General features: G+C 48.2%; 1 protein-coding gene across 4 annotated transcripts in view; it reads left to right on the top strand.

Annotated features, from left to right (window-relative positions):
• The window catches only part of PHKA2 (phosphorylase kinase regulatory subunit alpha 2), a 276,577-nt gene extending 252,965 nt beyond the window's left edge, over positions 1-23,612 (top strand). For 2 of the 4 annotated variants that reach the window (XM_055564935.1, XM_055564932.1), the window contains 16 exons: positions 52-221; positions 1,108-1,281; positions 9,188-9,276; positions 10,241-10,374; positions 10,755-10,911; positions 11,576-11,655; positions 11,851-11,929; positions 12,014-12,143; positions 12,246-12,347; positions 16,644-16,762; positions 17,497-17,526; positions 18,591-18,644; positions 20,107-20,277; positions 21,478-21,531; positions 22,390-22,590; positions 22,953-23,612. In XM_055564935.1, coding sequence (XP_055420910.1) covers positions 52-221; positions 1,108-1,281; positions 9,188-9,276; positions 10,241-10,374; positions 10,755-10,911; positions 11,576-11,655; positions 11,851-11,929; positions 12,014-12,143; positions 12,246-12,347; positions 16,644-16,762; positions 17,497-17,526; positions 18,591-18,644; positions 20,107-20,277; positions 21,478-21,531; positions 22,390-22,590; positions 22,953-23,123 — 1,915 coding nt within the window. In that variant the 3' untranslated portion in view covers positions 23,124-23,612. The remainder of the gene's footprint in view (positions 1-51; positions 222-1,107; positions 1,282-9,187; positions 9,277-10,240; positions 10,375-10,754; positions 10,912-11,575; positions 11,656-11,850; positions 11,930-12,013; positions 12,144-12,245; positions 12,348-16,643; positions 16,763-17,496; positions 17,527-18,590; positions 18,645-20,106; positions 20,278-21,477; positions 21,532-22,389; positions 22,591-22,952) is intronic. The other 2 variants (XM_055564933.1, XM_055564934.1) reach the window with 2 other exon arrangements.
• The last annotated feature ends 4,168 nt before the right edge of the window (positions 23,613-27,780 follow it).

Raw genomic sequence — 27,780 nt, 5'->3', positions numbered from 1 at the left:
GGAAGTTTGTCCATGTCCACCTATATCTCTAACAAAGTGTCTCCTTGGCAGAGTAAAATTAGGGAGTCTTTCGGAATTTCTCACCACCTCTTTCTACACGTATCTGACCTTCCTGGATCCAGACTGTGATGAGAAGTTGTTTGATGATGCCAGTGAAGGGACCTTCAGTCCTGATAGTGATTCAGACCTGGGAGGATATTTGGAAGACACCTATAATCAAGGTACGGCTTGGAATGCCTTTGCAGGCAGTCCCTGAATTTATTTAAGCCTTGGCATTGTGATAAAGTTGCCCTAAAACTCAAGCACAGAAAATGATTGGTAACTAGTACAACAAAAAGTCTTCAGAAACGTTGATGTATTAAAATGAATAAAAGAAAGTGTTAGTTGCTCAGTCATGTCAGACTCTTTGCAATCCCATGGACTGCAGCCCACCAGGCTCCTCTGTCCATAGGTTCTCCAGGCAAGAATACTGGAGTGGGTTGCCACTTTAAAAACCTAAACTGCAAAAGTGAGGCTTTTTTTTTAAACCTAGAGGGACAAAGAGTTTCAGGAATGGAGACTTTTCACAAAATATAAAGAAATACATTTCCTGAATTTTCAAAGAAGTGGTAGAATGGTCTTGGCTCAATTGGATGTAAGTGATGAAATCTTATGTATATAACATTTCTCAAAGTGAGCAAGGTTGGAGTTGAAGTGACCTGTTTTTCACTTCTAGATAGGACTTGGGATTGGGTCTGTGGGGCGTTCCATAATGTGTAGCTCATTCAGGACAAATGAAAACCAAAAGATTGGATGTTGACTGCTGGCCCTCAGACTGTCTACATTTTCAGCTCCTCCTGGAATGATGTGATATAAACACCATCTTGACCTGTATTTTTCTTTTTTTTAGAATGAAGTTTTTCCAAACAATAACTTGATAAACACATGCATCATCTAGGTAAATCTCTTCCTTTCTAGAGGCAGAGTGGAAGTCAAGTATCTATATCAAAATGTTGTCTTCTGCTAAATCTGTTCAGCACTTGCAGCTACACATAATCACTTTTATGCATTTAGGTTGTTTCTGCAGCTTCTTTTCATTGGCTGTCTTTCTTACCTGTGTAATTACAGAAAGCCAGGACGAGCTTGACCAGTATATCAACCACCTTCTGCAAAGCACATCCTCGAAGTGCTATCTGCCACCTCTCTGTAAGAAGACAGAGGACAACCAGGTTTTCAGTGCTATCCATTCCACTCGGGATATACTTTCTGTGATGGCAAAAGCAAAGGGTTTGGAAATTCCATGTACGTTATTAATTCTTCTCTGCCTACTAAAATAACTTCTTTTATGAAAGTAATGTGTGAGCATAATGGACAACTCAAAGGATCCTAAAGGCAACAAAGTGCGGCTGTTCACTGCCTCACCTTTCCCTCCTCACTTCCCCCAGTCCTTCTAATTAGGGACAGCCACTTTTCAGCTCTTAGTTGTTTCTTTTCATATTTACATATCTTTGAATGACCTAAATCAAATCCCTTATGATTATACAGTGGAAGTGAGAAATAGATTTAAGGGACTAGATCTGATAGAGTACCTGATGAACTATGGACGGAGGTTCATGACATTGTATAGGAGACAGGAATCAAGACCATCTCCAAGAAAAAGAAATGCAAAAAAGCAAAATGGCTGTCTGAGGAGGACTTACAATTAGCTCAGAAAAGAAGAGAAGCAAAAAGCAAAGGAGAAAAGGAAAGATATACCCATTTGAATGCAGAGTTCCAAAGAATAGCAAGGAGAGATATGAAAGCCTTCCTCAGAGATCAATACAATGAAATAGAGGAAAACAATAGAATGGGGAAGACTACAGATCTCTTAAAGAAAATTAGAGATACCAAGGGAACATTTCATGCAAAGATGGGCTCAATCAAGGACAGAAATGGTATGGACCTAACAGACGCAGAAGAGATTAAGAAGAGGTGACAAGAATACACAGAAGAACTATACAAAACAGATATTCACGACCCAGATAATCACAATGGTGTGATCACTCACCTAGAGCCAGACATCCTGGAATGTGAAGTCAAGTGGGCCTTAGGAAGCATCACTATGAACAAAGCTAGTAGATGTGATGGAATTCCAGTTGAGCTATTTCAAATCCTGAAAGATGATGCTGTGAAAGTCCTGCACTCAATATGCCAGTGAGTTTGGAAAACTCAGCCATATCCACAGGACTGGAAAAGGTCAGTTTTCATTCCAATCCCAAAGAAAGGCAATGCCAAAGAATGCTCAAACTACCACACAATTGCACTCATCTCACACACTAGCAAAGTAATGCTTAAAATTCTCCAAACCAGGCTTCAGCAATACGTGAACCGTGAACTTCCAGATGTTCAAGCTGGTTTTAGAAAAGGCAGAAGAACCAGAGATAAATTGCCAACATCCGCTGGACCATCAAAAAAAGCAAGAGAGTTCCAGAAAAACATTTATTTCTGCTTTATTGACTGTACCAAAGCCTTTGACTGTGTGGATCACAATAAACTGTGGAAAATTCTGAAAGAGATGGGAATACCAGACCACCTGACCTGCCTCTTGAGAAACCTGTATGCAGGTCAAGAAGCAACAGTTAGAACTGGACATGGAACAACAGACTGGTTCCAAATAGGAAAAGGAGCACGTCAAGGCTGTATATTGTCACCCTGCTTATTTAACTTATATGCAGATTACATCATGAGAAACGCTGGGCTGGAAGAAGCACAAGCTGAATCAAGATTGCTGGGAGAAATATCAATAACCTCAGGTATGCAGATGACACCACCCTTATGGCAGAAAGTGAAGAACTAAAGAGCCTCTTGATGAAAGTGAAAGAGGAAAGTGAAAAAGTTGGCTTAAAGCTCAACATTCAGAAAACGAAGATCATGGCATCCAGTCCTATCACTTCATGGCATATAGATGGAGAAACAGTGTAAACAGTGGCTGACTTTATTTCTTTGGGCTCCAAAATCACTGCAGATGGTGATTGCAGCCATGAAATTAAAAGACAATCCTTGGAAGGAAAGTTATGAGCAACCTAGATAGCATATTAAAAATCAAAGACATTACTTTGCCAACAAAGGTCCGTCTAGTCAAAGCTATGGTTTTCCTAGTGGTCATGTATGGATGTGATAGTTGGACCATAAAGAAAGCTGAGCACCAAAGAATTGATGCTTTTGAACTGTGATGTTGGAGAAGACTCTTGAGAGTCCCTTGGACTGCAAGGAGATCCAACCAGTCCATCCTAAAGGAGGTCAGTCTTGGGTGTTCATTGGAAGGACTGATGTTGAAACTGAAACTCCAGTACTTTGGCCACCTGATGCCAAGAGCTGACTCATTTGAAAAGACCCTGATGCTGGGAAAGATTGAGGGCAGGAGGAGAAGGGATGACAGAGGATGAGATGTTTGGATGGCATCACCGACTCAATGGACATGAGTTTGGGTGCACTCCGGGAGTTGGTGATGGACAGGGAGGCCTGACGTGCTGCGGTTCATGGGGTTGCAAAGAGTCGGACACGACTGAGCGACTGGACTGAACTGCTGTCTTTGATGCATCAAGTTTATTCAGTATCTGTGACCTTTCTCTTATGCAGGTGAGGAATTAACCTGTCTTAAATCACCCCTCCTCTACTTCACTTCCTCTAACCTGTCAATGCAGTTGTATTAAGGTTTAGTTAAATCAGTATTCACTATGTCTGTCTTTGTATGTATGCAAATATTATTCCCAGTATTAAGGTTTAGTTAAATCAGTATTCACTATTTCTGTCTTTGTATGTGTGTAAATATTATTCCCAACTCAGTATTATAGTATACTACATTATCATTTTAGCTTTTCATTTTTTTCTAAAAGTAACAGTTGCCCTTATAATTAGCTTCACTTCCCTCCAGTGGCCACGCAATAGAAACTTCCACAAGGTCAACCATATATATGAAACTCATGGTCTCACTACTTAGAGTCCAAAAGTCTCCTCCTGTCTGACTGATTGCTCTCTAGGCCTTTTGCATACCTGGCATCCTGGGACTCTTCTTTATTATAATCCTTGGAATCTCCTTTGCTTATCTCTTCAGTTGGGTTCCCTGTTTCTTGATTCTGGCATATTCTCCCTTCTCAATTTATTCCTTTGGTGGAATACATTCTAGAATCATTTCAATAGTTTCACTGGAACAGGGCCCAGTGATGGTAGCCCTCATTGTGCGTGTTTCTGAAGTTCACTGACTGTTTTGGCCTGGCTGCCCTCTGTGTCCAGGATGTAGATTTTTTATTTCCAATTGGCTGCATGCAGCATGTAGGATCTTAGTTCCACAGCCTGGGATCGAACCCATGCCCCCTCCAACGGGGGTATGGAGTCTTAACCACTGGACCTCCAGGGAAGTCTCCAGGATGTAGATTTTATCCTAAAATCTTCCTTCACCATCATACTGGAGAATTCCTTCTTGACTCTTCTATTTTCTGTATCTCAGCTTTTCCTCTTGGTTAGCTTACTGTTTTATTTGGTGGAGGACATCCAGTAGTTCCCTGGGAAACAAGTTTATGTCAGGTAAAATTGTTGAGACCTTTCAAGTCTGAAAACTGTTGTTCAGTCACTAAGTTGTGTCCAACTCTTTGCAACCCCATGGACGGCAGCACGCCAGGCTTCCCTGTCCTTTACTGTCTCCCGGAGTTTGCTCAAACTCATGTCCAATGAGTCAGTAATGCCATCCAAAATATCATTCTCTGTGGCTCCCTTTTCCTCCTGCCTTCAATCTTTCCTAGCATCAGGGTCTTTTCCAATGAGTTGACACTTTGCAGCAGGTGGCCAAAGTATTGGAGCTTCAGCTTTAGCATCAGTCCTTCCAATGAATATTCAGGATTGATTTCCTTTAGGATTGACTGGTTTGATCTCCTTGCTGTCCAAGGGTCTCTCAAGAATCTTTTCCAGCACCACAGTTCAAAGGCATTGTTCGACACTCAGCCTTCTTTATGGTTCAACTCTCACATCTGTACATGACTATTGGAAAAGCCATAGATTTGACTATATGGACCTTTGTCAGCAAAGTGATGTCTCTGCTTTCTAATATACTGTCTAGGTTTGTCATAGCTTTCTTCCAAGGAACAAGCGTCTTTTAATTTCATGAATCCAGTCACTGTCTGCAGTGATTTTTGGAGCCCAGGAAGATAAAGTCTGTCACTTTTTCCATTTTCCCCCATCTATTTGCCATGAAGTGATGGGACCTGATGACACGATCTTAGTTTTCTGAATGTTGAGTTTTAAGCCAGCTTTTTCACTCTCCTCTTTCACCCTCATCAAGAGGCTCTTTAGTTCCTCTTCACTCTGTGCTGTTAGAGTGGTATCATCTGCATATCTGAGGTTGCTGATTCTTCTCCTGGCTATCTTGACTCCAGCTTTAGCCTCATCCAGCCCACCATATTGCATGATGTACTCTGCATAGATGTTAAATAAGCAGGGTGACAATTTATAGCCTTGTTGTACTCCTTTCCCATATTTTGAACCAGTCCGTTGTTCCATGTCTAGTTCTAACTGTTGCTTTTTGACCTGCATACAGGTTTCTCAGGAGGCAGGTAAGGTGGTCTGGTACTCCCATCTCTTTAAGAATTTTCCACAGTTTGTTGTGGTCTACATAGTCAAAGGCTTTAGTGTAGTCAATGAAGCAGTAGTAGATGTTTTTCTGGAATTGCCTTGCTTTCTCTATGGTCCAACATATGTTGGCAATTTGATCTCTGGTTTCTTTGCCTTTTCTGAATCCAGCTTGTACATCTGGAAGTTCTCAGTTCAAATACTGTTGAAGCCTACCTTGAAGGATTTTGCTAGCACGTCAAATGAGCACAGTTGTTCAGTAGTTTGAACATTCTTTGGCATTGCCCTTCTTTGGTAGTGGAATGAAGACTGACCTTTTCCAGTCCTGTGGCCACTGCTGAGATTTCCAAATTTGCTGGCATATTGAGTGCAGCACTTTTACAGCATTATCTTTTAGGATTTGAAATAGTTCAGCAGGAATTCCATCACCTCTACCAGCTTTGAAGTAAGGCCCACTTGACCTCACACTCCAGGCAGGATATCTGGCTCTAGGTGAGTGACTACCCCATCGTGGTTATATGAGTTATTAAGACCTTTTTTGTACAGTTCTTCTGTGCATTCTTGCCACCTCTTCTTAATCTCACCTGCTTCTGTCAGGTCCTTACTGTTTCTGTCCTTTATTGAGCCCATCTTTGCATGAAATGTTCCCTTGGTATCTCTAATTTTCTTGAGATCTCTAGTCTTTCCCATTCTATTGTTTAGCTCTATTTCTTTGCACTGTTCACTTAAGAAGGCTTTCTTATCTCTCATTGCTATTCTTTGGAACTCTGCATTCAGATGGGTATATCTTTCCTTTTCTCCTTTGCCTTTCATGTCTCTCCTTTCTCAGCTGTTTGTAAGGCCTCCTCAGACAACCATTTTGCCTTGTTGCATTTCTTTTACTTGGGTATGGTTTCGATCACTGCCTCTTGTACAGTGTTACGAACCTCTGTTGATAGTTCTTCAGGTACTCTATCAGATCTATCCCTTGAATCTATTTGTCACTTCCTGTGTATAATCATCAGGGATTTGATTTAGGTTACACCTGAATGGTCTAGTGGTTTTCTCTACTTTCTTCACTTTAAGTCTGAGTTTTGCCATAAGGAGCTCATGATCTGATCCACAGTCAGCTCTTGGTCTTGTTTTTACTGACTATAGAGCTTCTCCATCTTCGCTGCAAAGAATATAATCAATCTGATTTTGCTATAGACCATCTGGTGATGTCATGTATAGAGTTACCTCTTGTGTTGTTGGAAGAGGGTGTTTGCTATGACAAGTGTGTTCTCCTAGCTACAGATTTTCCCTATCCATATGAGAGATTGGCTGGGTATAGAATTCCAGATTGAAATAACTTTTCCTGATAATTTTGAAATCCTCCCTTTGCTGTCCTCTTGCTGTCAGTGTTGCTGTTGATAAATCTGAACCCATTCTGATTTTTGATCCTTTAAATGTAAACTGTTACTCTCTTTCAAAGTTTTTAGGTTTTTCTTTACTCTCAGGTTCTGACATTTCAATGGTGTGCTTTGTTCTGGGTGTATTTTCATCTGCTGTGGTGGCTGCCCAGTGGATCTTGTCTATCTGGAAATGTGTGTTTTTCAGTCCTGTACAGTTGTTCTGATAATTTCTTGATTCATTTCCTTCCTTACATTTTCTCTGTCCTGTCTCTCTGGTACTTTGTGATTCTAATATTGACCTCCTGGAGAAGTCTTGTATCATTTCTGTCCTGTCTTTCATTTCTCTGTCTTTTGCTCTGTTCTGAGGGCAATTGTTTGAACTTTTTGTTCCACCTGCTCAATTGACTTTTTCCTATTTTGCTGTCACGGTTTAAATCTTTGTTCTCTGAATTGTATCTCTTCTTGTCTCATGCATGCAATACAATTTTTATTACTCTAATAAAGTTAATGGCAGAGATCTTTGGTTTTGTTTTTACATTTTCTTCTCCCTAAATGGTCTCCCATTTTCCCCAAGTCAGTGTTTCCTGTTGCTTTTGGTCTGTCTTTCACATTAGTCTTTCCTCCAGCGCTGGGTGTCCCTTGGTTATCTGCTCATGCATGAGAACCTCCAAGCCTGTGAGTGGGGCCTGTTGAGTTTATGGGTGTAGGCAGGGCAGATTTCCCAGAGATGTTCTACAATCTCCTTCGCAATGTCCTTTTTAACCAGTAAAGGTCTGATTGCCTATACAGTCACTTATTCCCCCAAGGCATTTAGCCATGCCTTCAGACATGTGGGCCAGCACCCCCTCCAGAGACGCACATACCACCCCCTTTATACCCTCTTCAGAGAGACCCTTTAGTCTTCTATCAGGGTGAGCAAGGCTGTTGCCAAGTTATGTGGAGTTGCAGAAGGCATCTAGGGAGCTCGCGGCCTCTCACACAGCTTCTTCTCTGTCTTCCTTCTTTTGGATACCCTCTCTCGACCCCCAGGTGCTAGAGGTCCATGGTGCAGCAAGCTCCTTAGACGTCTGAGGATTCTCTGGTAGAAATTTGACTGGTGCTTGTTTTCCCCACTGTAGTCTTGGGGTTTGGTTGCTTTTTATCCATTGGCTTTCCAACTCTGTTATTGTCTTCTGCTCAGCTTCCCTATTTTTTAGGATTTGCCTTTTTAAAAAAATTATTTTTGTACTGTTATTGGGGGTTTAAGAGAAAGTAAAATTAAAGCTTATGTTTAATTCACTAGTATAACCTGGAGGTTTATAAATGCTTTTTAAATACACCACATCTTTACCTTGAAAACTTATTTCTTTAGATGATACAATATAACCTGGCAGAAAAAGACAACTTAATAACTAAATATTGATAATAACATCTCATTGTTGTTTAGTCACTAAGTAGTGTCTGACTCTCTTGCAATCTCACATACTATAGCCCGCCAGGCTCCTCTGTCTATGGGATTTCCCAGGCAAGAATAGTGGAGTGGGTTGCCATTTCTTCCTCCGGGGAATCTTCCCAACCCAGGGCTCGAAATGGGGTCTCCTACAGTGCAGGCAGATTCTTTACCGTCTGAGCCATTGCATTGTAGGTAGATTCTTTAATGTCTGAGCCACCAGGAAAGCCCCTCAATGATAACATCTAAAGGTGGTTAAAAGAGGATTTCCCTGGTGGTCTAGTGGTTAGGATTCAGTGCTATCCCTGCCAGGGCCTGGGTTCAATCCCTGGTCAGGGAACCAGGAGCCCACAGGCTGTGTGGTGTGGGCTCCACGCAAAGTAAATAAAGGTGGGTGTAAAACAGAAGCACTAACGCCCTGCAGTGGCAAAGGGACGCACAACAGTGGACAGGGCCTTGGCCAATGGCCTACTGTCTCTGGGCTTCAGTTTCCACATCTGAAAGAAAAAGAAGTTGGAGTTGATCATTTCTAAGGCCCCTTCCAGTCCTACATGCTATGTAGTTTTCCCTGAATTCTAAGAAAAGTGAAAATATATTCCTTAAGCCAAGATCTCTGTCCTGTTCATTGCTTGTTTCCACATTTAGCACATGATCTAGCCACATGAAAAATTCTTTTTGTAATTTAAGTAAGTAATCATTCCTTATTTGGTTTGTATTGAATAAGGAGTAGCCACCTTAGCTCTTGACAAAATTTTTTTTATCCTTTCTCCTGCTTAGAAGAGCTCTTTATTCTTTTTTTCTCTAGTTGTCCCCATGGCTTTGCCAACTAAAGTTCTAAGTGCCCACCGTAAATCGCTGAATCTCGTTGATTCTCCTCAGCCACTCCTAAAAAAGGTAAAGTGTTTGGGATCACTTTTTCAAGAAGTGTAATGTTCTTCGGTGCTGGTGTAATCCCAGGAGCTCTTGTAAATGGTTTGCCTCAAGAGAAAGAGCATATTTCTTGATATGCAGGACTTGTAGGGTTAGAAGCTGGGTTTTCATGTGCACCCACTTTGGTGTCTGGATTGTGGTTTATGTCTGTATGCACATTGAATTTGACCCAGACCTTTATATGTTGGTGTGAAGAAGGCTCCTGATATTCTGTCACTCACCAGAACCCGTGCTGCTGAAAGGAAACGCAGCAACTTGCTGCTAACCCTGGCCTCTCTGGGACCACCAGCCAAGGCTGGGTTGCTTCCAGAGCAGGGCAGGAAACTGGAAGAAGATTCCTCTGGAGAAGAAACTCTCAGAATATTCCCCAGTAGTTCCTATAATTTGTTACTTTATTCCAAGTCTCCTTTGCTTTTATCAGAAAGATTTGGTGTCTGTTGGAGACTATTTTAACCACAATTTTATGTTGTTTAAAACTCACATTTTGTTTTTTTGCCTTCAAAAAATATTCTATTGAAGTTTAACATATAAAAAGTATATAAAACATAAGTATAGGGCTAAGTGAATTATCACCAAGCCAACAGACCCATGTGAGGGACAAGCACCCTTGGTGCCCCTCCTGGTTGCCTCCTCTCCCTCCACAGGTAACTCCTGGCATGCCTTCTAACACCAGGGTTGGTTTTGCCCATTTTTGACCTTCACATAAATTAAATTTACACAGATTTTAACCTGTTCAGTCTCCTGCAGAGAACGACTAACATAGTGATTCACTGTTCAGGAAAAAAAAAAAAGCCACAAAAGATCCCATGAAAACCTGGAGCATGGCACAGCAGCAGAGTGCCAAGACCAGGTTGGTGTGTCACTTTCTCATCTTCTGGAAGTGCATGCCCAGCCCCTGTGCCCTGCTTTTTGCCTTTTGTATGGACAGGCCCCTGAAGATGACTTCCAGTTTCCCAGAGATGACCGTGGCGACGTGGACTGTGAGAAGCTGGTTGAGCAGTTGAAAGACTGTTCGAACCTACAGGACCAAGCAGACATTCTGTACATTCTGTATGTAATAAAGTAAGTGCAGGACCTTGGCGAGGTCCAGCTTTCTCTCTCCTCCATGCTTTGTCCTGGCTTCTTGGCCTGGCAGCCAGCTGCATCATGGTTGTAGTCATGCAGAGCACCCGGACTCCATCCCCTTCTGTGCCTGCTGAAATGAGAAGGCTGGCTGAAGCCAGGATCTCACCGTTTCCTGATGTCAGGCTTCTGTTTCAAATGGACAGAAGACAGTACGGTCTCGTGGCCCCAAGTGAGGCTCACAGGCCGTGGCAGGGCCCAAGCACTTGGCACGATGCCCGTTGATGCATTCCCTTCCCTGCCAAGTGAGCTCCACTGCGAGAGGATCTGGCCTGTCAGTGTTCTGGGCCATACTTGGAGGGTTTTCCATCTCTTGACAGGGGTCCCAGCTGGGACACAGATCTCTCTGGACAGCACGGGGTCACCGTTCACAACCTCCTCAGTGAGCTCTATGGGAAGGCTGGCTTGAACCAGGAGTGGGGCCTGATCCGCTACATCTCCGGCCTCCTCCGGAAGAAAGTGGAGGTCCTGGCTGAGGTCAGAGCCACTGCGCGTGTGCGGGTTGGCTGTCTATCCTCTCTAGCCCCATGCTCTCTTCCTATTAGGAGAGCTGGAGGCAAGCACCTCATATTTGTAAAGGAAACATGGTACTTATTACACAGATGGAGCAGGTATTTGTCTCTTGATCTCCCACAGCTCTTGGAAGGTGGACAGAGCAGTTGAAATTCAGACTGATTCGTTTTGTTGCTTCTTAGCTGCAGAAAAGGATTTACTAAGAAATAAAATGAAAATGCTCTGTGGTCCAGCACATCTGTAGTACAGTCATCAGGGATATTTTAACCCTGAGGCCCCAAATTCCAGAACTGCTTTCTATGACACTCAAGGTCATTATTATAGTATTTATTATATGTGAATAATGGGGAAACTGGCAATTTAGGACTATAATATGGTCATTAAGTCTTAACATCCGTGTTTTAGGACTCAGGACTCACAGGCCCTGCAGAGCCAGGCCTTGGGGCCACATCCTGGGGACACAAAGACCACAGGGACCCAGCTCAGCCTGGGTTGCTCAGCCTGGAATCTGTATATGAATTTTCAAATAAATGACAGCATAGGTCAAGTTTATAAAGGCAAATTTATTGGCAGTGGCCCTTCCCCACTAGCTTTGCTGATCTTTCTCCCCCTCTCCCTGACCATGCAGGCGTGCACGGACCTGCTGTCACACCAGAAGCAGCTCACAGTGGGCCTGCCCCCAGAACCCCGGGAGAAGACCATCTCTGCGTAAGTCTTCAGCTTGCGGGGGGACTCAGGTCGGGGTGGGGAGGACACCTCAGTACCATCTACCATTCAGGATAAGTCTTTTAAGAGACACTGTCCCTTGAGCCCTGCCACCTGGAAAATGAGGCTTTTCCACGGAGGGCTGGAGGTGCTCACAGGCGTCATCCATAGTGTTTCTGTGCTGCTGCTGTTTCCTAGGCCTCTTCCCCCCGAGGAGCTCACGAAGCTCATCTACGAAGCCAGTGGGCAGGACATCAGCATCGCCGTGCTCACACAGGTCAGTGGGCCGTCTCTGGGCAGCAGCGGCGTATCCGCCGCCACCCAGCCTCTGAAACCCCGTCTCCTCATGTGTCTGTGTCAGGAGATCGTGGTGTACCTGGCGATGTACGTCAGGGCACAGCCCAGCCTCTTCGTGGAGATGCTCCGGCTCCGAATTGGACTGATCATTCAGGTGATGGCCACGGAGCTGGCACGGAGCCTGAACTGTTCAGGTGGGATTCTCAAGGGCAGCTCGCACTGCTTGAGTCCACCCAACTCTCCCTTCTCCTGCTACCAGTTCTGTATCTGGGAAAACTTAACACGTTTGTTTTCAGGAGAAGAAGCTTCTGAAAGTTTGATGAACCTCAGCCCTTTTGATATGAAAAATCTCCTGCACCACATCTTAAGTGGCAAAGAATTTGGTGTTGAAAGAAGCAGTAAGTTAGTCTTTCTTTCCTTTCCTTTCTCAGTAATCCTCACCCCCACTTCCTCCTATACCTAACTCTGACACATCCCTGCCTATGCAAATACAAATGAATCTCACAACTGTACAAGAATTACCATATTGCCTGATGTCCACGGGGATCTCCTTTACTCCTGTTGGTGTGGGGGCACTGCAGAGAAACTTAACGCAGCCAGGCCACTCCCACCACAAATAAGGAAGATGAACTAGAACAAGGAGGAGAAAAATCATCACCAACCAGTACAACCCCTGTGAGAAATGAGAACACATTTCTCCCAATACTGAACCTGTGGGTGCAGTCAGCAGACCACAGCAGCAACAAGGGAAGACTTGGAACTTTGCGGTTCCCTCTTAGGAAGGATGTGGCTGAGACAGCTCTCCCTTGTCCAAGGTCACAGAGCTAGCTGGTAACAGGGCCTCATGAACCTCAGTTCCACACTTACCAGGGTGTCTGGATGCTCTCACAGGCCACTGCATTAGAACTCTGTACTAAATTCCCTTTATTTTATATAATAGATGGACTGTAGAACATCCCTTGCTACAGGAAGCCCTTTCTCAAAAGGAACCAGGATCGTTTCATGATCCTTTGAAATTACTAAAAAGTACTAGATGCACCTTTACTACATTTACAATACCATGAACACCAGCTTAGTGCACAGTGAACCTGAGCGAATGCGCATTTCCCTCTAGTCTTGTTTTGGTTTTCATCTGTAAGATGCACAGCTGTGATGGCTGCAGGAAGAGGCCTCAGCGCACTGCCCCACGTGTTGCCATAGGCGATTCCACCAGAAACAGAATCATTTTGCTTTCCTTTCTTCCTGACCTGCTTGGACTGCCAATTTTCAGAGCTTTTGAGAAGGCTGTTTCAAAAACGTTGTGGGTTTAACATATTCCTAAGTGTACCTACCTGTCATCCTGTCGGTGCAGCCTCCTTCTGTGCTCACTCTTCACCGGAGCCTGGCTCTGCTCCCCTCTGTCAGTCACCAGGAGCTGACCTTGCCTCCCTCCCTCCAGGCCAGCCCCCACAGCACTGGAGACCTGGCTCTCCCCCGTGGTCCTGTCACCCAAGGCCTTTCCCCATCTAGCCCTTGTCAGCTCTCCGTAGCAGCATCCTGTCCCTTCTCCAAGCTCCAGCCTTCCCTTCCCACCAGGCTGTGCGCCTCTTCCCAGGGCTGGTTTGTTCAGGCTGCTTCTCCTCCCTGGTCCCACATGTGGCCATCTCTGCCCCACTGACTGTGCCCCTCACCCCTGGCCCTGTGCGCATAGCTCTGTCGCCATTTGCGGGAACCAACTGCTAAAAAAAAAAAAAACAAAAAACAGCAGCACTTGGCCTGGGATCTCCCAGGATGAGCAGCTGCTGGAGAGGCATCCACTGGGGAAGCAGTGCACCTACCTTCATACCTGGGCTCCCCTCTGGTCACAAAGCAGTAGCTACAATCTCTGTGCCTCCTTTAAGGAGGATTTTTATTAACATTGGGCCCTCCCTGTCTTCTAGGACAAACTCTGAGTCCTTACCTCCTGACAGCAGAGAACTTAGGCAGTGCCCACCAGCCCTGCAGCCAGAGGAGTTATCTTCTTCCTTCCTTCCATGCCTTCCTCAGCCAGCCTGGGCTTTTCTGCCTCCATTTGACAGCATCTCTCTCAACTCCCCAACTATTTTCTTCCTATCTGACCATGTTTTCAAATGCCAGACCAACACAACCAAATGCTGGGCATAGGTCATTATAAACTCCACTTCAACACCCCCCCCAACTCCTTAAGTGCCTCTTTCCCGCCTCTCCCTCCACCCCCGAGTTTCCTTTTGTGATACACTACTGTCTCGTACCAAGCCCCTTCTAAGCTCTGCCCTCCTCTAGACCAGAGGTCAGCAAACACTGCCTGTAAAAGGCCAGAGGGAGCCAATCAGGCTCCATTTGGTCACAGGCCTCAGCTTTGCTGTCACAACATGAACACAGACACAGACCACACGTCAGCAAAGAGAAGCCGGGTGCCAAAAAATAATCCTGGACAGCAAAACTTGAATTTCATATCATTGCGTGTGTCCTAAGATACTATTCTAGAGAAGGAAATGGTAACGCACACCAGTATTCTTGCCTGGGAAATCCCACGGACACAGGAGCCTGCCCGGCTACAGTCACGGGGTCACAAAGAGTTGGACACAACTTTGCAACTAAACAACAGCAAAGATACTATTTGTTTGTTTTCTTCCCCCAACAATATACAAAGCCATTCTTACCTCATAGGCTGTGCCAAAGCAGACAGTGGGTCGCCTCTGAAGTTTGCTAACCCCTGCCTTTCAGCTTTCTTTCCTCTGTGGGGAGGGGGTCAGGAATGGCTTCACTGAGGGTTTGACTGACATATCCAGCGCTGCCTGGAACTGCTTCTATACAAACAGCATCAGTAATCATTGATTTGGGACACAGTTTGGGTGTAAGGTTCCTACCTCCCTGACATTGACAAGAGTCCTAGGTTTAAGGTTATGACTTGGAGGGCTCTGTGATCCTCTGGCAAGCTGCTGGGGAGAGCCATGGGGACACGTGGACATGGTACACCCCTCCGCACCCTGGCCTGCCTCTTGGGCACGGGACTTAGAAAGGAGTGAGGTGACCAGGGGGTCCACACGTGAGGGCTGTCTTCGCAGCACCTGAGTGCTCCACCTTTGGTGTGGCTGAGTTCTCAACCAGACTCCCGTTACCCTCTGTAGGCCTGGAGAACAGCCCTGTGCAGCCTCACAACACCTTGCTGAGTTTGCTTCATCCTTGTCTTGCTCTCTCCCTTTTTCTCTGTACCGGAACCCTGTCTCCAGTGTTAGGAAATACAATCGCCCAAGTCCTGATGGAATTCTGTTCTCAAATGCTCCCTAATTATAATTGAGGCAATTATCATTTATCTTCCTCATAATAAAGTGAACTGATTTGCAGACACATTGGTGAATTTATTTCATCAAGCCAAAGAAATGCAGTGTGGGCTGTCATTCTTTTTATTTAATAAGGACATTGGGTACTTCAGATCTTTTTCTTTAGAGTGGGTGCCAGCAGTCAAACAAAGACAGCATCACACAATCAGATGTGTTTTGGTGGTTTTTCTCCTTTCCTGAAGGAGGAACGCTCAGGATCCTTTTCCAAAAGTAATTTTCAATCCTTTGAAATGCACAATCCTTGAAATGTAAATATACAAGATAAATATTTAACGTGTTCTGCTCATCAAAATAATATACGTGGTTTGACACAGATGATTACTGAAAAATTGCTACTAGATATAAAGCTATAGAAGCTTATGAAACAAGGAACAGAGTAATGTCACTTGAAACCATACATATGTCAGATTGCAAGCAAGGCCAGAAGAGGTCCTGTCTTTTTGCATGTAACATTTGTTAATTGTCCTTTATAATCATTCAGTTTTTTTAAGCAGCCCTACCTGTAACTGTTCAATTTTTATTAAATCCTGAGATGTCTGAAATTAATGTTTTCAGCTAATGCCCAGTACAAACAGGCCCCTTTGGCTTCTGTTTGCCACTCTCTCCGTGTCCTTCCTCCCACTCGGGCTAATCTTTGTGGGTCCTCCCTCTCTGCTGTCCTTGGGCTCCTTATTTGTCCACTCATCTGGGACGGGAGGGAGCCACCGATGCAACACCGAGCACCGAGGGACTGCCTCGGAGGGGACAGCTGCGAGGGGCAGGTGGGTTCCAGTCGGTAGGGCTTCATGTGCCCTTGGGAGGCTTTATCCCGAAGACTGGGCTAGGCCTGAAAAGAGTCTGAGTGGACAGTGACATTGTCCCCCATGTGCCTTTTAGAAGGATCGCTGTGCGTACAGCGTGGAGCACCAGGGAGTGGGGCACGGCCATAGACAGGCCACTGCAGCAGGCTGGAGCCCCCCTGCCCCTTCTAGGATGGCCACTGCTGTGTCTTCACCTTTGGTTGGCTTGTTCTCCCAGGTCTTCCCTCTCTTGCCCCAAGGCTGGACCTTTATTGGGTGGACTCAGGTTTCTACAAGGAAGGGGTACATTTGGAGACGTAAAAAGTTATTTTAAACAACATACTCAAAGCATTGAAGGGTTTTCTGGCCACTCAGTGTTTCCTGCGTGCGGCTTAAGTCACGTTCACTATGTCACCCAAATGCATACTGAGCCCATGTTGTGTCGCAGGCCCTGCTCCAGGTCCTGGAAACGGGAGTGCACAGTTGAGTGGGGAGATAGATAAAAACAAGCACATGCATGTGTCCCTCTGAGGGCGGACGTGATATAAGGACTCTGTGTGTGTTTCCCTTGCAGTGCGGCCCATTCATTCCTCCACACCCAGCCCTGCTGTCTCCATCCATGAGGTGGGCCACACTGGAGTCACCAAAACCGAGAGGAGCGGCATCAACAGGCTGAGGAGTGAGATGAAACAGGTAAGAAGAGCTCTCGGTGCCAGGAAAGAAGTGGTCTTCGTGTCTGGGCTCAACTGAGAACATGAGAGAAGCCCTGGGCATGCAGACCACAGCCTGCTTGGGAAAGGATGAGAGATCCCTCCTGTGCTCAGACATCCCAGAGCGTCTCATGTGCACCCACAAGCGCTTGTCTTTAGCGTTAACCATGTTAGGTGAGCATTCCAGAAAATACCCTGCCCCATGTTTGCCTGTTGCCAAGAACCAGTCTTTCGAGAGGACCGCAACCATTGCAAAAGGTCACTGAATCCTCTCTCCATCCAATGTGTCCTTCAAGTGCAGCAGTGAAATGAAGGAGTGTAGAAATAGACTGGAATGCTCGTGATATCCTTATTTTCCACCATCCATAGGTGTGTCTTTTTGGTGCTCACCTTTAATTCATAATAAATTCCTTCTGGACTGATCCCACAGGACTGCAAGTCAACAGCCTTTCACTCCTAATGGGGTGGGTACTATGCTAGGACTTGACAGTGATCTACAGTAGGAAATAGTTTCCTGCTGACTGACCTGCAGTGAGAAATGCACTGGGGTTTTCTCCATTTCAAGTGTGGCTTCAGTAGATTGAGCCCGTGAGGCACTAATGGTCACGCCCTGCAGGTGGACCCACGCGTCCTCGGATGTTCTAGACGGTGATACAAGTAGTAAGGCAGCCTTGATTTGAAACTGGTTTTTATTTTCTGATGTATTTTTGCTTTCAGATGACTAGGCGGTTTAGTGCTGATGAACAGGTGAAACATCTCTGTCTTCTTTCCTCCTTTACGGTGCTTTATGTTCTTTCTGGCTTGAATGTGGGAAGTGAGGCTGTGAGTACCGAGTGTCAAGCCATGGAGAACAGTTCTGCCCATCAAACAGGCTTGGGTGGAGGCGACTCCACAGGCTGTGGCAGGCAGCCCTTGGGACAGGCCAAGTGCACTCGAAAGCAAGAGAAGTGACCTTGCCCCATGCCTTGAGAAAAAAAATCCATTTATCAAACTCTTGGGTTTCATAAGATACTTTGTGAAACAGATGGATGGAGATGGGTTCTGCCTCCGCAGGAGTATCTGTTCAAAAAACGGAACTGAATAGGGACAAGTAGATTGTGGTCACTGATTATAGCAATAGAAAAAAATACTGGAGACCCATTCCTAACAGTGTCCTGTTTCTGTGACTGAGCACAGAGTCTCTACTGACGTGCAGATTTCCTGTTCAGTCCCAGGGAAAAACACATGTGCCCTCTCATTGGAATTTATGCTTTTTCCAAGTAAGGAACAGACTTTTCAAACATCTTCCTGTGCCAGCCACTCGGTGGCACCGTCCCTCTGGTTGCCCACATCCTGATGGTAGTTGACTGGAGCTGAATCTGGGGGCTTCCTTCCGTCTGTTTAATGCTGTCTTAGCTTATTATGGGGACAGAATGATCACCGTTTGTCTTGCATGGGTTTAGGTTCAGTTAGCCAGTGTAAGTATTGTATTTGGCCACTTACTTACATCAAGGAAATACATTTTTCTCTTTCCAAAATTAACATAAAAGATTAGCATCTCAAGGCTGTGACTTTGGAAAATAAGTTGTATCCTAACTTGACAAGCTGCCTCCACACTGACTAGACACGGGGAAGCTCCACACTCAGAGAAAGCGGAGCTCTGCCCCTGCACCGTGGGCTGTCTGCCTCAGGGGTGACTGAGAACTTCTGCTGCCCGCATCCTCCACGTCTTGCTTCCTCGGCGGTTTTCGGGGCTGCTCTGTGCTCCTCCTCTCTGCATGCATCCTCTGGTGTCAGTGCACGTGACTGAGTGGACTCTCTCTGTTTTGTAGCTCATTCCTGTGAGCCAGGCCGCGTCCAGCAGCGTGCGCTCCTCCAAGTCTGTGGTAAACCATGCGTCCCCGCCGCCGTTTGTGGTGTCCACATCCTCTCCTTGCCCTTCTCTTGCCCCCCCCCCTCCCCCCTCCCAAGCTGTGAACAGGTTTAAGTGTTAGCATGGGACTGTCACCATGACAGAGGAGAGGCTGGAGAGCAGAGTTGTGGAACTGAGAGCTTTGTTTTTCCATCTTGAGTTCTTTGCTTATGCTCTCCTCGGTGGGCTGTGAGTGAGCAACACTCTTCTCACCAATCCCCAGGAGCTTCTGGACCCTTTGGGGCAGTGGTTATGCATCTTTCTATTGAGCCATGGGGGGTGAATCATTGCCCGCATGAGCCAATGGGCACTTTGTATGTGCTGTGGCCCTACTTGCCTGGAGGCCCCAGATGAGCTGGAGGAAATGTTCTAATTGCACAGGCAAGTCTGAATCTTCCTCCCAAAACTAGAGGGAGAAAACCAGCTGAGTCACTGATGAGTATGGCTGTAATTACTTTTATTTGTCTCTAATTGTTGCTGTATTTAAATGGCAGTAATGAGCCCAGTGGAATAACCCAGCCTAACAGCCTTTTCAAAATAAGATCCGATGAAGTCAAAACGTGTGCTCCAAGAAGCCTCCAGTCCTGCAGAGGTTTGAATTTGAGGTTGCACACTGAGAAAGGAAAACTGCCAGGTAGTCCGGAACTCAGATCAAGTACAAGGATGAAGGTTATTCCGTCCCCAGCTGGGAGGCCGCTGGCACAGTGGACACGCGCTTGGCCACAGGGAGGCTGCACCCAGGGAGCCCTGTTCCGACCTCAGGCCCCTGGAGCCTCTCCCGTGGCCTCTGCAGTCGTGGGCGGGCCTGTGGCTCCCGAGGCAGAAGCCGAACTGCTGGCCCTGCCTCAGCGCTTCCCTTGGAGAGGCCAGAATAAATCCGGTCTCCAGGAGGAGATGAGGAGGAGATGGTACCCCAGCTCGGAGGCAGTCATCGCCCCGAATGAGGAGAAAGTGCTATGCTGAGAACAGGCAGAATAGAAAGCGGCTGAAGAGGAAGGTGGACACACCATGGTCTGAAGCCTTCCTCCCAGGGCTTGCTGGGTGTTGTATTCCCATGGCCCCAGCCCCGCAGCGCGGTGACCACCATGCTCCGCAGGAGGAACGTAGTCCCTATGCCTTGTCCTCCCTGGGCTGCAGGGCTGCCCGCGTCTGCACTCAGGGTGCCCGCCTGTGCTCCGCTGCTTACAGGAGGCCGAGGGCACAGAGCGAGAGCCACTGGTGCGGAGTTGGGGTTCTCAGCCCCCCAGAGCCCACCCCCTGACCTGCTGGGCCTCTCTGCTGGGCCTGGGGCCTCTACCGGTGCACCCCCTCTTGGCGGCTGGAGGAGTGTAGGGAAGAAGCTGGGTCAGCAAACTGGTAAAGCCAGCTGGTCTTTCTGACTAGTCCCCGGGCAGCCCTCCTGAGGCTTCTGAATGCCACGCCCTTCTGTCTTGCAGAGGTCTAGCACCCCGTCCTCACCCACGGGCACATCGTCATCAGACTCGGGCGGGCAGCACATGGGCTGGGGGGAACGGCAGGGCCAGTGGCTGCGCAGGAGAAGGCTGGACGGCGCCATCAACAGGGTCCCCGTGGGATTCTACCAGAAGGTGTGGAAGATCCTTCAGAAGGTGAGCCTGGCTGCAGAGCTGCATCACCCCCCACCACCCGGTGTGACCACCCAAACGTCACCAGGCGCTGACAAGTGTCCCCTCGGGGGCCAAGTGCCCCTGGTTGAGAAATGCTGGCTGGAAACCAAACCAGTTAGATAAAGTGGCAGTCCAGGTTGTGTGGAGCCACCCCTGACCTATTTTCTGAACATAGCAAAGTCTGAAGGTAGGCAAGAGGCAGAGAAGGCCAGGAAGGCTCAGGGTAAAATGCTGTAACCCACCTGACCTGGAACAGCCACGCACCTTGGTCCCTGCAGCTACTTTCTCCCTCCTCAGCCCCGGAGCATGCCAGTGTCCTGCCAGAGGGACTGTCAGCCTCCATCAGAAGCTTCTTTGCAAACCAAGAACCACACAGGACTGATATTTTTTTTCCCTCAGTTATTTTTGTTAGCATATTTCACAGTAGGAGAGGCCAGGAGAGAAAAGTTACCCCAAAGAGGGCGCACAACACCCCCTCCCCAATCTCCTGCATTCTGCACCCTGTGAGGTCTCTGTCAAAACTTGGGCACAGGGAGGCCCGAGGGCTCCCTGTCCTCTTAGCTGACTCTGGTCCCCACATGGGAGCAGAGGCCTCCAATGGTTCCTAGAAGACCTTCCCACTCTTCCTGGGGCCTCACATGCTTCCATACGGGCTCCCACTGGCTTGATACCAAGATGCTTTTATTATGAAAAAGTGGCACTTTGTACAGAGCCAGCGCTTGTTATTTATATACACGGGTGTGCGTGTGCGTGTCTGTGCATGTGCTCTAGTCTTTTGTGATTGGTGCTTATTATAGAAACCTCAAAAATAGATGCCTGCGAAGGCATAGAAGTATCACTTTGCCAGCAGGAACCATGCACATCTCCCTTGCTCTGGCACCAAAGGGGGCCTCTCAGCCGCCAGGACTGGGCTGCTGAGTGAAACTCGGAGCTCCCACAGAGGACAACCCAGCAGGTCCCTGGGGCGTTGTTCGTGTGAGATCTGAACAACGCCTGCCGGCTCCTTAGAACTGTTCCATCGAAAACACAGCCTGTGGGCAGTGAGAACAAACTCTCTAAAAATAACTCTCACAGTCTGGCGTGTTCCAGTCCTTGCACTGGCTTCCAGGGCAGTGCAACGTGAGTGTGTGTGCACACTTTTTAATCAGGTTCTGACATGTGTAATGTGTGTTCTGCCTCCAGTGCCATGGTCTGTCCATCGACGGTTATGTGCTCCCGTCCTCGACCACACAAGAGGTATGATGGGAAAACCCCACATGCCGTGAGTTTTCACCGAGTGCTAGATTTCTTGGACTCTTTCCACTCACCCATATTTCAAGCTCATTACACACATACAGGCCATTTGCAGGCCCTATCTCAGGGCTTCCCGGGTGGTGCTAGTGGTAAAGAACCTGCCTGGCAATGCGAGAGACACAGGTTCAATCCCTGGGTCAGGAAGATACCCTGAAGGAGGAAATAGCAATCCACTCCAGTATTCCTGCCTGGAGAACCCCAGGGCTCCTCTGTCCATGGGAGCTACAGTTCATGGGGTTGCAAAGAGACATGACTGAAGCGACGTAGCACGCATGCATCTTTCTCAACACTTAACCCTTAAGTTTTACAGTTTTTCCCCACATGTATTAGCATCACCTTTCTTCCTTCCCCTCAGAAACAGCATATCTGGACTTTCCAGATCTCTAGATTGCTCCTGAAAACTCTGGTAAGGGAAGAACTCCCTGGACACGTAGCAGCCTCCTCTGACAAGTCGTCTTCCCTGGTTTCTTTACCCCTTTCATTCTTTAAAAAAATGATTTTTTAATTTTTACCCCACCAAAGGCACCAAGCTATATGCCACAAAGAATAGTGAAGAAAGAAAAAACAAGACATGGTCGTGTCGCTAGAAGTCACAGTCCATGGGGATGGGTGACTAATGCTAGGACAGGGCTGGCTGGCTCTCAGCCTCCTGCTTCAGAGGATTCCTGTGAGCAGGATGAGCCAAGTGGCTAGCAAGGAAGCCAAGTTTTCTCCGAGTCAGTGGGTGCTGCGAGTGGCGTGGGTGACAGGGCTGTCTGTCCTCAGCTCGATCCTGACCTGTCTCTCCTGGTCCCTTGGCAGATGACCCCGCAGGAGATCAAGTTTGCTGTCCACGTTGAGTCAGTGCTGAACCGAGTGCCACAACCCGAGTACCGGCAGCTGCTGGTGGAGGCCATCATGGTGCTGACGCTGCTCTCGGACACAGAGATGAACAGCATCGGGGGCATCATCCACGTGGACCAGATCGTGCACATGGCCAACCAGCTGTTCCTACAAGACCAGGTGGGCGTGCCTAGAGGCAGTGTAGCTGGGTTGGCTGCCATTCACCTCTGTTGAGGCTGGAGATCCTGTGTCCAGTAGGAAAGGTGGTTCTCAAAAAAAGAAAATGTCCTCACAGATGGTGAAAAATGTCAACCATTTGGTTTGAAAATGGTTTGTGGCCACTGGGAAATCTTGACCTTTGGAGATGGACAGGCCCCCTTCAGCATAGGTTTTAGAGCCAACACATGTCCTGCCCCGTGTAAACCAAAGTCGAGCTAGGAGAAGCCGTCCCCTCATCCTAGAATCAGTGCTGCACTGCCCACGTCCGGCTGGGAGCGCCGGCTCTGCTCACACGTCGCCTCTGCCTCTTTTTCCTGCTGCAGGTGTCAAGTGGAGCCACGGACACGCTGGAGAAAGACCAAGCCACAGGCATCTGCCACTTCTTTTACGACAGCGCTCCAAGCGGGGCTTATGGGACGATGACCTACCTAACGAAGGCGGTGGCTTCTCATTTGCAGGAACTGCTGCCCAATTCAGGTTGCCAGATGCAGTAGGGCCTCGGTGCTCAGTCTGTCCCTTTCTCGTGGGCACTTCTTGTGTTCCCCAAGATTCCCTGTGCTTTCCCCAACAAAGCCTTGCCCATGAGAATCCCTGGCAGGGAGGGGATGATAGTGAACACACTTGAAAGCAGTAGACATCCAAACCCCAGAAAGGGCCGGTGACTTCTGTGCTCCCCTGAGGAGCACTAGGGGGGTCATCGTCTACACTCATCTCACTGAAACTTTTGTCACAGCATCTGGTCTCCTGGAGTCTGAGGACAGATTGGAAGTGGGTCTCTCAAGTGCAGAGTGAAGTGAAAAGGCAGCTTAAATCAGCTCTTGCCGAGTTTCCGAACAGGTTCCGTGAGCTAGTGACATATCTTCAAGATGGAAAGATCCTTCCAGCAGCTGCAAACCTTAACAAAGGGAACATCTTAATGGGTATGGTCTGTCTGTGGGTCAGATTGTTTAATGAATAGAACAGCTCTTTCTGTGGGGCCTGGTTTTCTCGTGCCTGGCTGGGTTTCTCAGCATCTTGTCCTATGGGCGTGGCTATCTTCACGCGACAATTCTCTCTCACCCAGATTTAGAAAATTGCTCCCACTTCACTTTGGCTCATGGTCTAGTCTTCAAGGATTTTATCTTGGCCACCCAAGGGTTTCTCCTGCCTTGTGAAAAATCCCACATCTTTCAATCTAACCAGAAAGAAAAAAGGCAGAGGGGGTGCCAGCTCTTCTTAGAGCTGGGCCAGCTGCGGGCAGGGGGTCTGTGCACAGGCCTGTGCCCCACCTCCACCCTCCCACATGGGCTGATGTCCAGCAGGGAGCAGCACGACCCCGTGTTCTGGGGAGCCATGTCGTGAGTCTGCAGCATCCACTGCCACAGAAATGCAAGATGTGCTCAGGCCTTTCTCCCAGCAGCACTTTCACCGTAAGGCCCTCAGGTGGCTGGGGCTGGAGGCCGTGAGCACAAAGAAGCAAGTATGTGAAACCTTTCTCCACAGATTACTAGATGGTTCCTTCCGTCATTCATTGGCACATGTGGGAAGCTGTGTCAGGTGTGGAAATACAAAAATACAGGAGACATGCCTCGGCGCTCAGGGTGGGGGCAGTGGGACAGGGTGGGGATAAGGTGCGAGACAGGAAGGTGGGACCACCCTGAGGCCTGCCATTGGTGCGGCAGATCCCAGAGACAGTGTGGGTAGGTGGGGCTGTACCCTGCTGAGCTCCTGTGGTGCCCAGAGCCTTCCTCTCTCTGCCACTTCTTTCCTTGGAAGCCTGTTTGCTCCCTTTTGCCTCAGAGGGTCCATGGTGGGGGTCACAGGCCCCACATTTCATAGCCTTTATTTTTGGTGCCTTTAACACATGCTTCCCTGGTGGCTCAGTCTGTAAAAAATCCGCCTGCAACGCGGCAGACCTGGTTTCAATCCCTGGGTCGGGAAGATCCCCTGGAGGAGGGCATGGCAACCCACTCCAGTATTCTGGCCTGGAGAAGCCCATGGACAGAGGAGCCTGGCAGGCTATACAGTCCATAGGGTCGCAGAGAGTCAGATATGACTGAGCAACTAAGCACACACACAACACATGCTTAACATAAACAAGACTCATGTCATTGACCAGATAACCTCCCTGGTGGATCATTTCAAACACAGAGAACGTAAAGGTACAAGCTGCTAAAGGCCCGGTCACCTCTCGGGCGAAGGCTCAGGAAGAGTTACAGCCTTCCAGAATGAGCCAGGTGCTAATTTAGAACCATCACCTGCCTGTGGATGACGTGCAAAGCCGCAGATGCTGTGTTTGGGCTCACCAACCAAGACGCGGCCAGGAGAAGAGCCATAATAAGCAATTCAACCGAGCCTTCGAGTCACTCTTTTGAAACCTCTTTCAAATGAAATCCTGAAATAGTACTGCATTTCCACAGGCATCAAGCTGTCAGCTTCAAAGAACAGGCTTCTGAGGCTTGATCCCTTTCACAAGCAGCTGAGGCCCACGCCACCAAGAAGGGGAATAGATGTTGGAGGCGGATGGGAGAGGCCTGTCCTGCCACTATCCTGGCCTCAGTGGACAGGTTCCCACACCAGGTGCCTGGGGGGCTCGTTCTCCACACATCGTGGCAGTGGTTGCAAGGGGGCAAGGGTACTCTCCTCTCCTCCTTCCTCAGAGCAGAGAGGCCAAGCTCAGACCTTTGCCATGGCTGGGGTTTAGCAGGTTCTGTGACAAATATTTCTTGCAACATCGTCAGCCGAAAAGCAGCTGGCCACCCACCTGGTGCTTGCTCTGGCCCTGACCCAGGGGACCCCAGCAACACGGAAGGCTCTGTCTCTGAGTCAGACGGACTAGCCTCCCAAGCCAGCACCACCACCAGCAGCTCCATGACGTGGGCCATTGGTTAGCCTCTGTGGGCCTCAGTCTGCCCATCTGGCAGCCAGGCAAGAGGCCCACAGACTAGCACGGGGCTCAGTGGGAGGGAGGGGGAGCTGCGAGGCTCTCCAGTCAAGCTGGTGACTCCTGGGGCATGTTGGTCCAGAGGTCAGTTAGAGCATTGGCAACTCTTCTGAGGTGCGGGGAATGGAAGGAGAGTGTTACACAATGACTGCCTGGATAGAGAGGATGTAAATGCTCCTTATGTACAAAAAAGATCATGAGGCAAGAGAAACAGTTTGTCAGTTGATTGCTACCACTTATTTCTGGACAAGACAGGCAGCCGGGCCTGCCTTGATGTAAATTACGGCAGAGTATCAGTTCTGCTGACTTGCACGCAAGTCTGGCAAATCACTTTTGTCTCCCCTGCTTCCTTGTCAAAAGGGTACAAAAGCCTCCCACCCCCTCCCTCGGTACCATTATCTTTCAAGGTGAGTCTTAGCTTTTGAAGCCCCCGCCATCTGTTCTGTACAGTTCTGCACTTTGCATGTTCCCGCAATGCCTTCTGATAGCTCTGCTGGTATCAGAACAGCACAGCCACACTGCCACCTTCTTAGAGCCTGGGGTCCCCTTGTTCCTTCAAAGCTGTTCAGGAAAAGCCATATCCTCAAGTTACCAAGACACTTCTGAGGAACAAGACCACCTGAAACTGCAAGAAAGACTATTTTCAAACCAAATGCACACAGGGTTTGAGGGGAAAATTCCATCAGAAAACAACTGTGTATGTTTTTAAGGCGCATATGTGCAATTTTGGCAAAAATGCCTTCTTAGAAGGATGGGAATCATTGGAACCAATGAACTCTGAAGTCACGATTCATCTCTCTGCCTTGTTGCAGTATGTCAACTATTATGAAAAACGAATTGCTCAAGAAGGCACTTGCTGGGGGCGGTTATCACTAGACTGGTGCGGCAAGGATGAAAATATGCCAGTCGCGTTTGAGAAGACCCAAGGAGGCACATTGTCCAGCCTCCCGTGCTCCAGGACAGGACCACCTCCCAGCAGGGTGGCTGCCAGATGCCCGCAGCTGGCGAGACGGGCTTCACAAAGGGCACGGCCCCGAGCGCCATCTGAACTGGGCATGGGGCAATGGTCGCACCTTCCTGTTTTCCTTTTTGGAAGACCTTTCCAGCTAGCTACACACCCAAGAGGGCACACTTGCCGAGGAGAATTCTTAGGCACTGGCTCTGTTCTCCCATGGCCTCTGTGTCACCACTCGGTGAGTTTTTAGTTGCAGATTACAAACAGCAACTCTAGCTGGGGAGGAAACGTGTCTTAAAGGATATTGGCTAAGTCACAAGATCACAAGACTTGGCAACTGCCTAGTCCTTCCCGTGCTCACACCCTGTGACCTACACCATAGATGCCCCCAAAGCTGACCACTGTCCACTACAGCCAGGACCCTTGGCTCGTATGCCTCTGTCCAAAGAAGGACAGGTGCTCCCCCAGGGGGTGCCTTTTTGAGGCTTGGGCGGCAGGAGTGAAGAGGGTGTGCACAGCCCCCTCTTCACTCAGGCTGGGCCAGTCCCAGGTTCTCTCTAGTAGAAATGGTACTGAGGCAGGTAGGGTCGCTGCTGCTACCTGCCGCCACTCAGCTGCCAAGGAGTGTGGCAAAGGTCCTGGCACACCCGCCTTTTCCTGGACTCTGAGTGACAGCCCGCCTGGGACAAGACGCAAATGATTGTCTCATCTTTCCTTCTAAGTCTTTAGCCAGCTGGGGGATTTAAAAATAAAGAGTTGGAACTGATTCGAAGTGTAAGCCTGTATCCTGACAGTGTGCATAAATTCCCCCAGCTGTCACCGAGCAGCCACCCCCCAGTTCTTTCAAGCGTCTGAGCCACTGTCTCCTGGGCTCCAGGGAGCCCAGCCATGGAGGTGAGTTGGCCTCTGGCGTTCCTCTCCCTCCCTCAGTGCCAGCTCCCGCCCACTGCCCAGTGCTCTCTCCCTTATTAACCACAGAGCTCCATCTGGAGTGAAAACAGCCTAGCCGGCTTTGGTGGCACGCACAGCACTGGAGCCCAAGTCTCCAGAAACGACTCTGGGCTTTTCACCCTCAAAGCAGTGAACTGATGTAGGCTGCAGTGATCACACACACACCTACCCCATGCTTCTGTCCCTGGGTCCCGAGTGAGGCCAGAGATGGCTTCTGTGCTGTCAGCCCATGTTTATGTGCCTGGCGCTGTGCTTGGCAGGCTGTGGAACAGCCTAGTGAAAAGCAAGAGACAAAACAAGCAGGTCAGCAGGGAGAGCGGTC

Source organism: Bubalus kerabau, chromosome X (assembly GCF_029407905.1).
Source record: "Bubalus kerabau isolate K-KA32 ecotype Philippines breed swamp buffalo chromosome X, PCC_UOA_SB_1v2, whole genome shotgun sequence".
In the NCBI taxonomy this organism is placed as follows: domain Eukaryota; kingdom Metazoa; phylum Chordata; class Mammalia; order Artiodactyla; family Bovidae; genus Bubalus; species Bubalus kerabau.
This window is presented reverse-complemented; position numbering and strand designations above follow the sequence as displayed.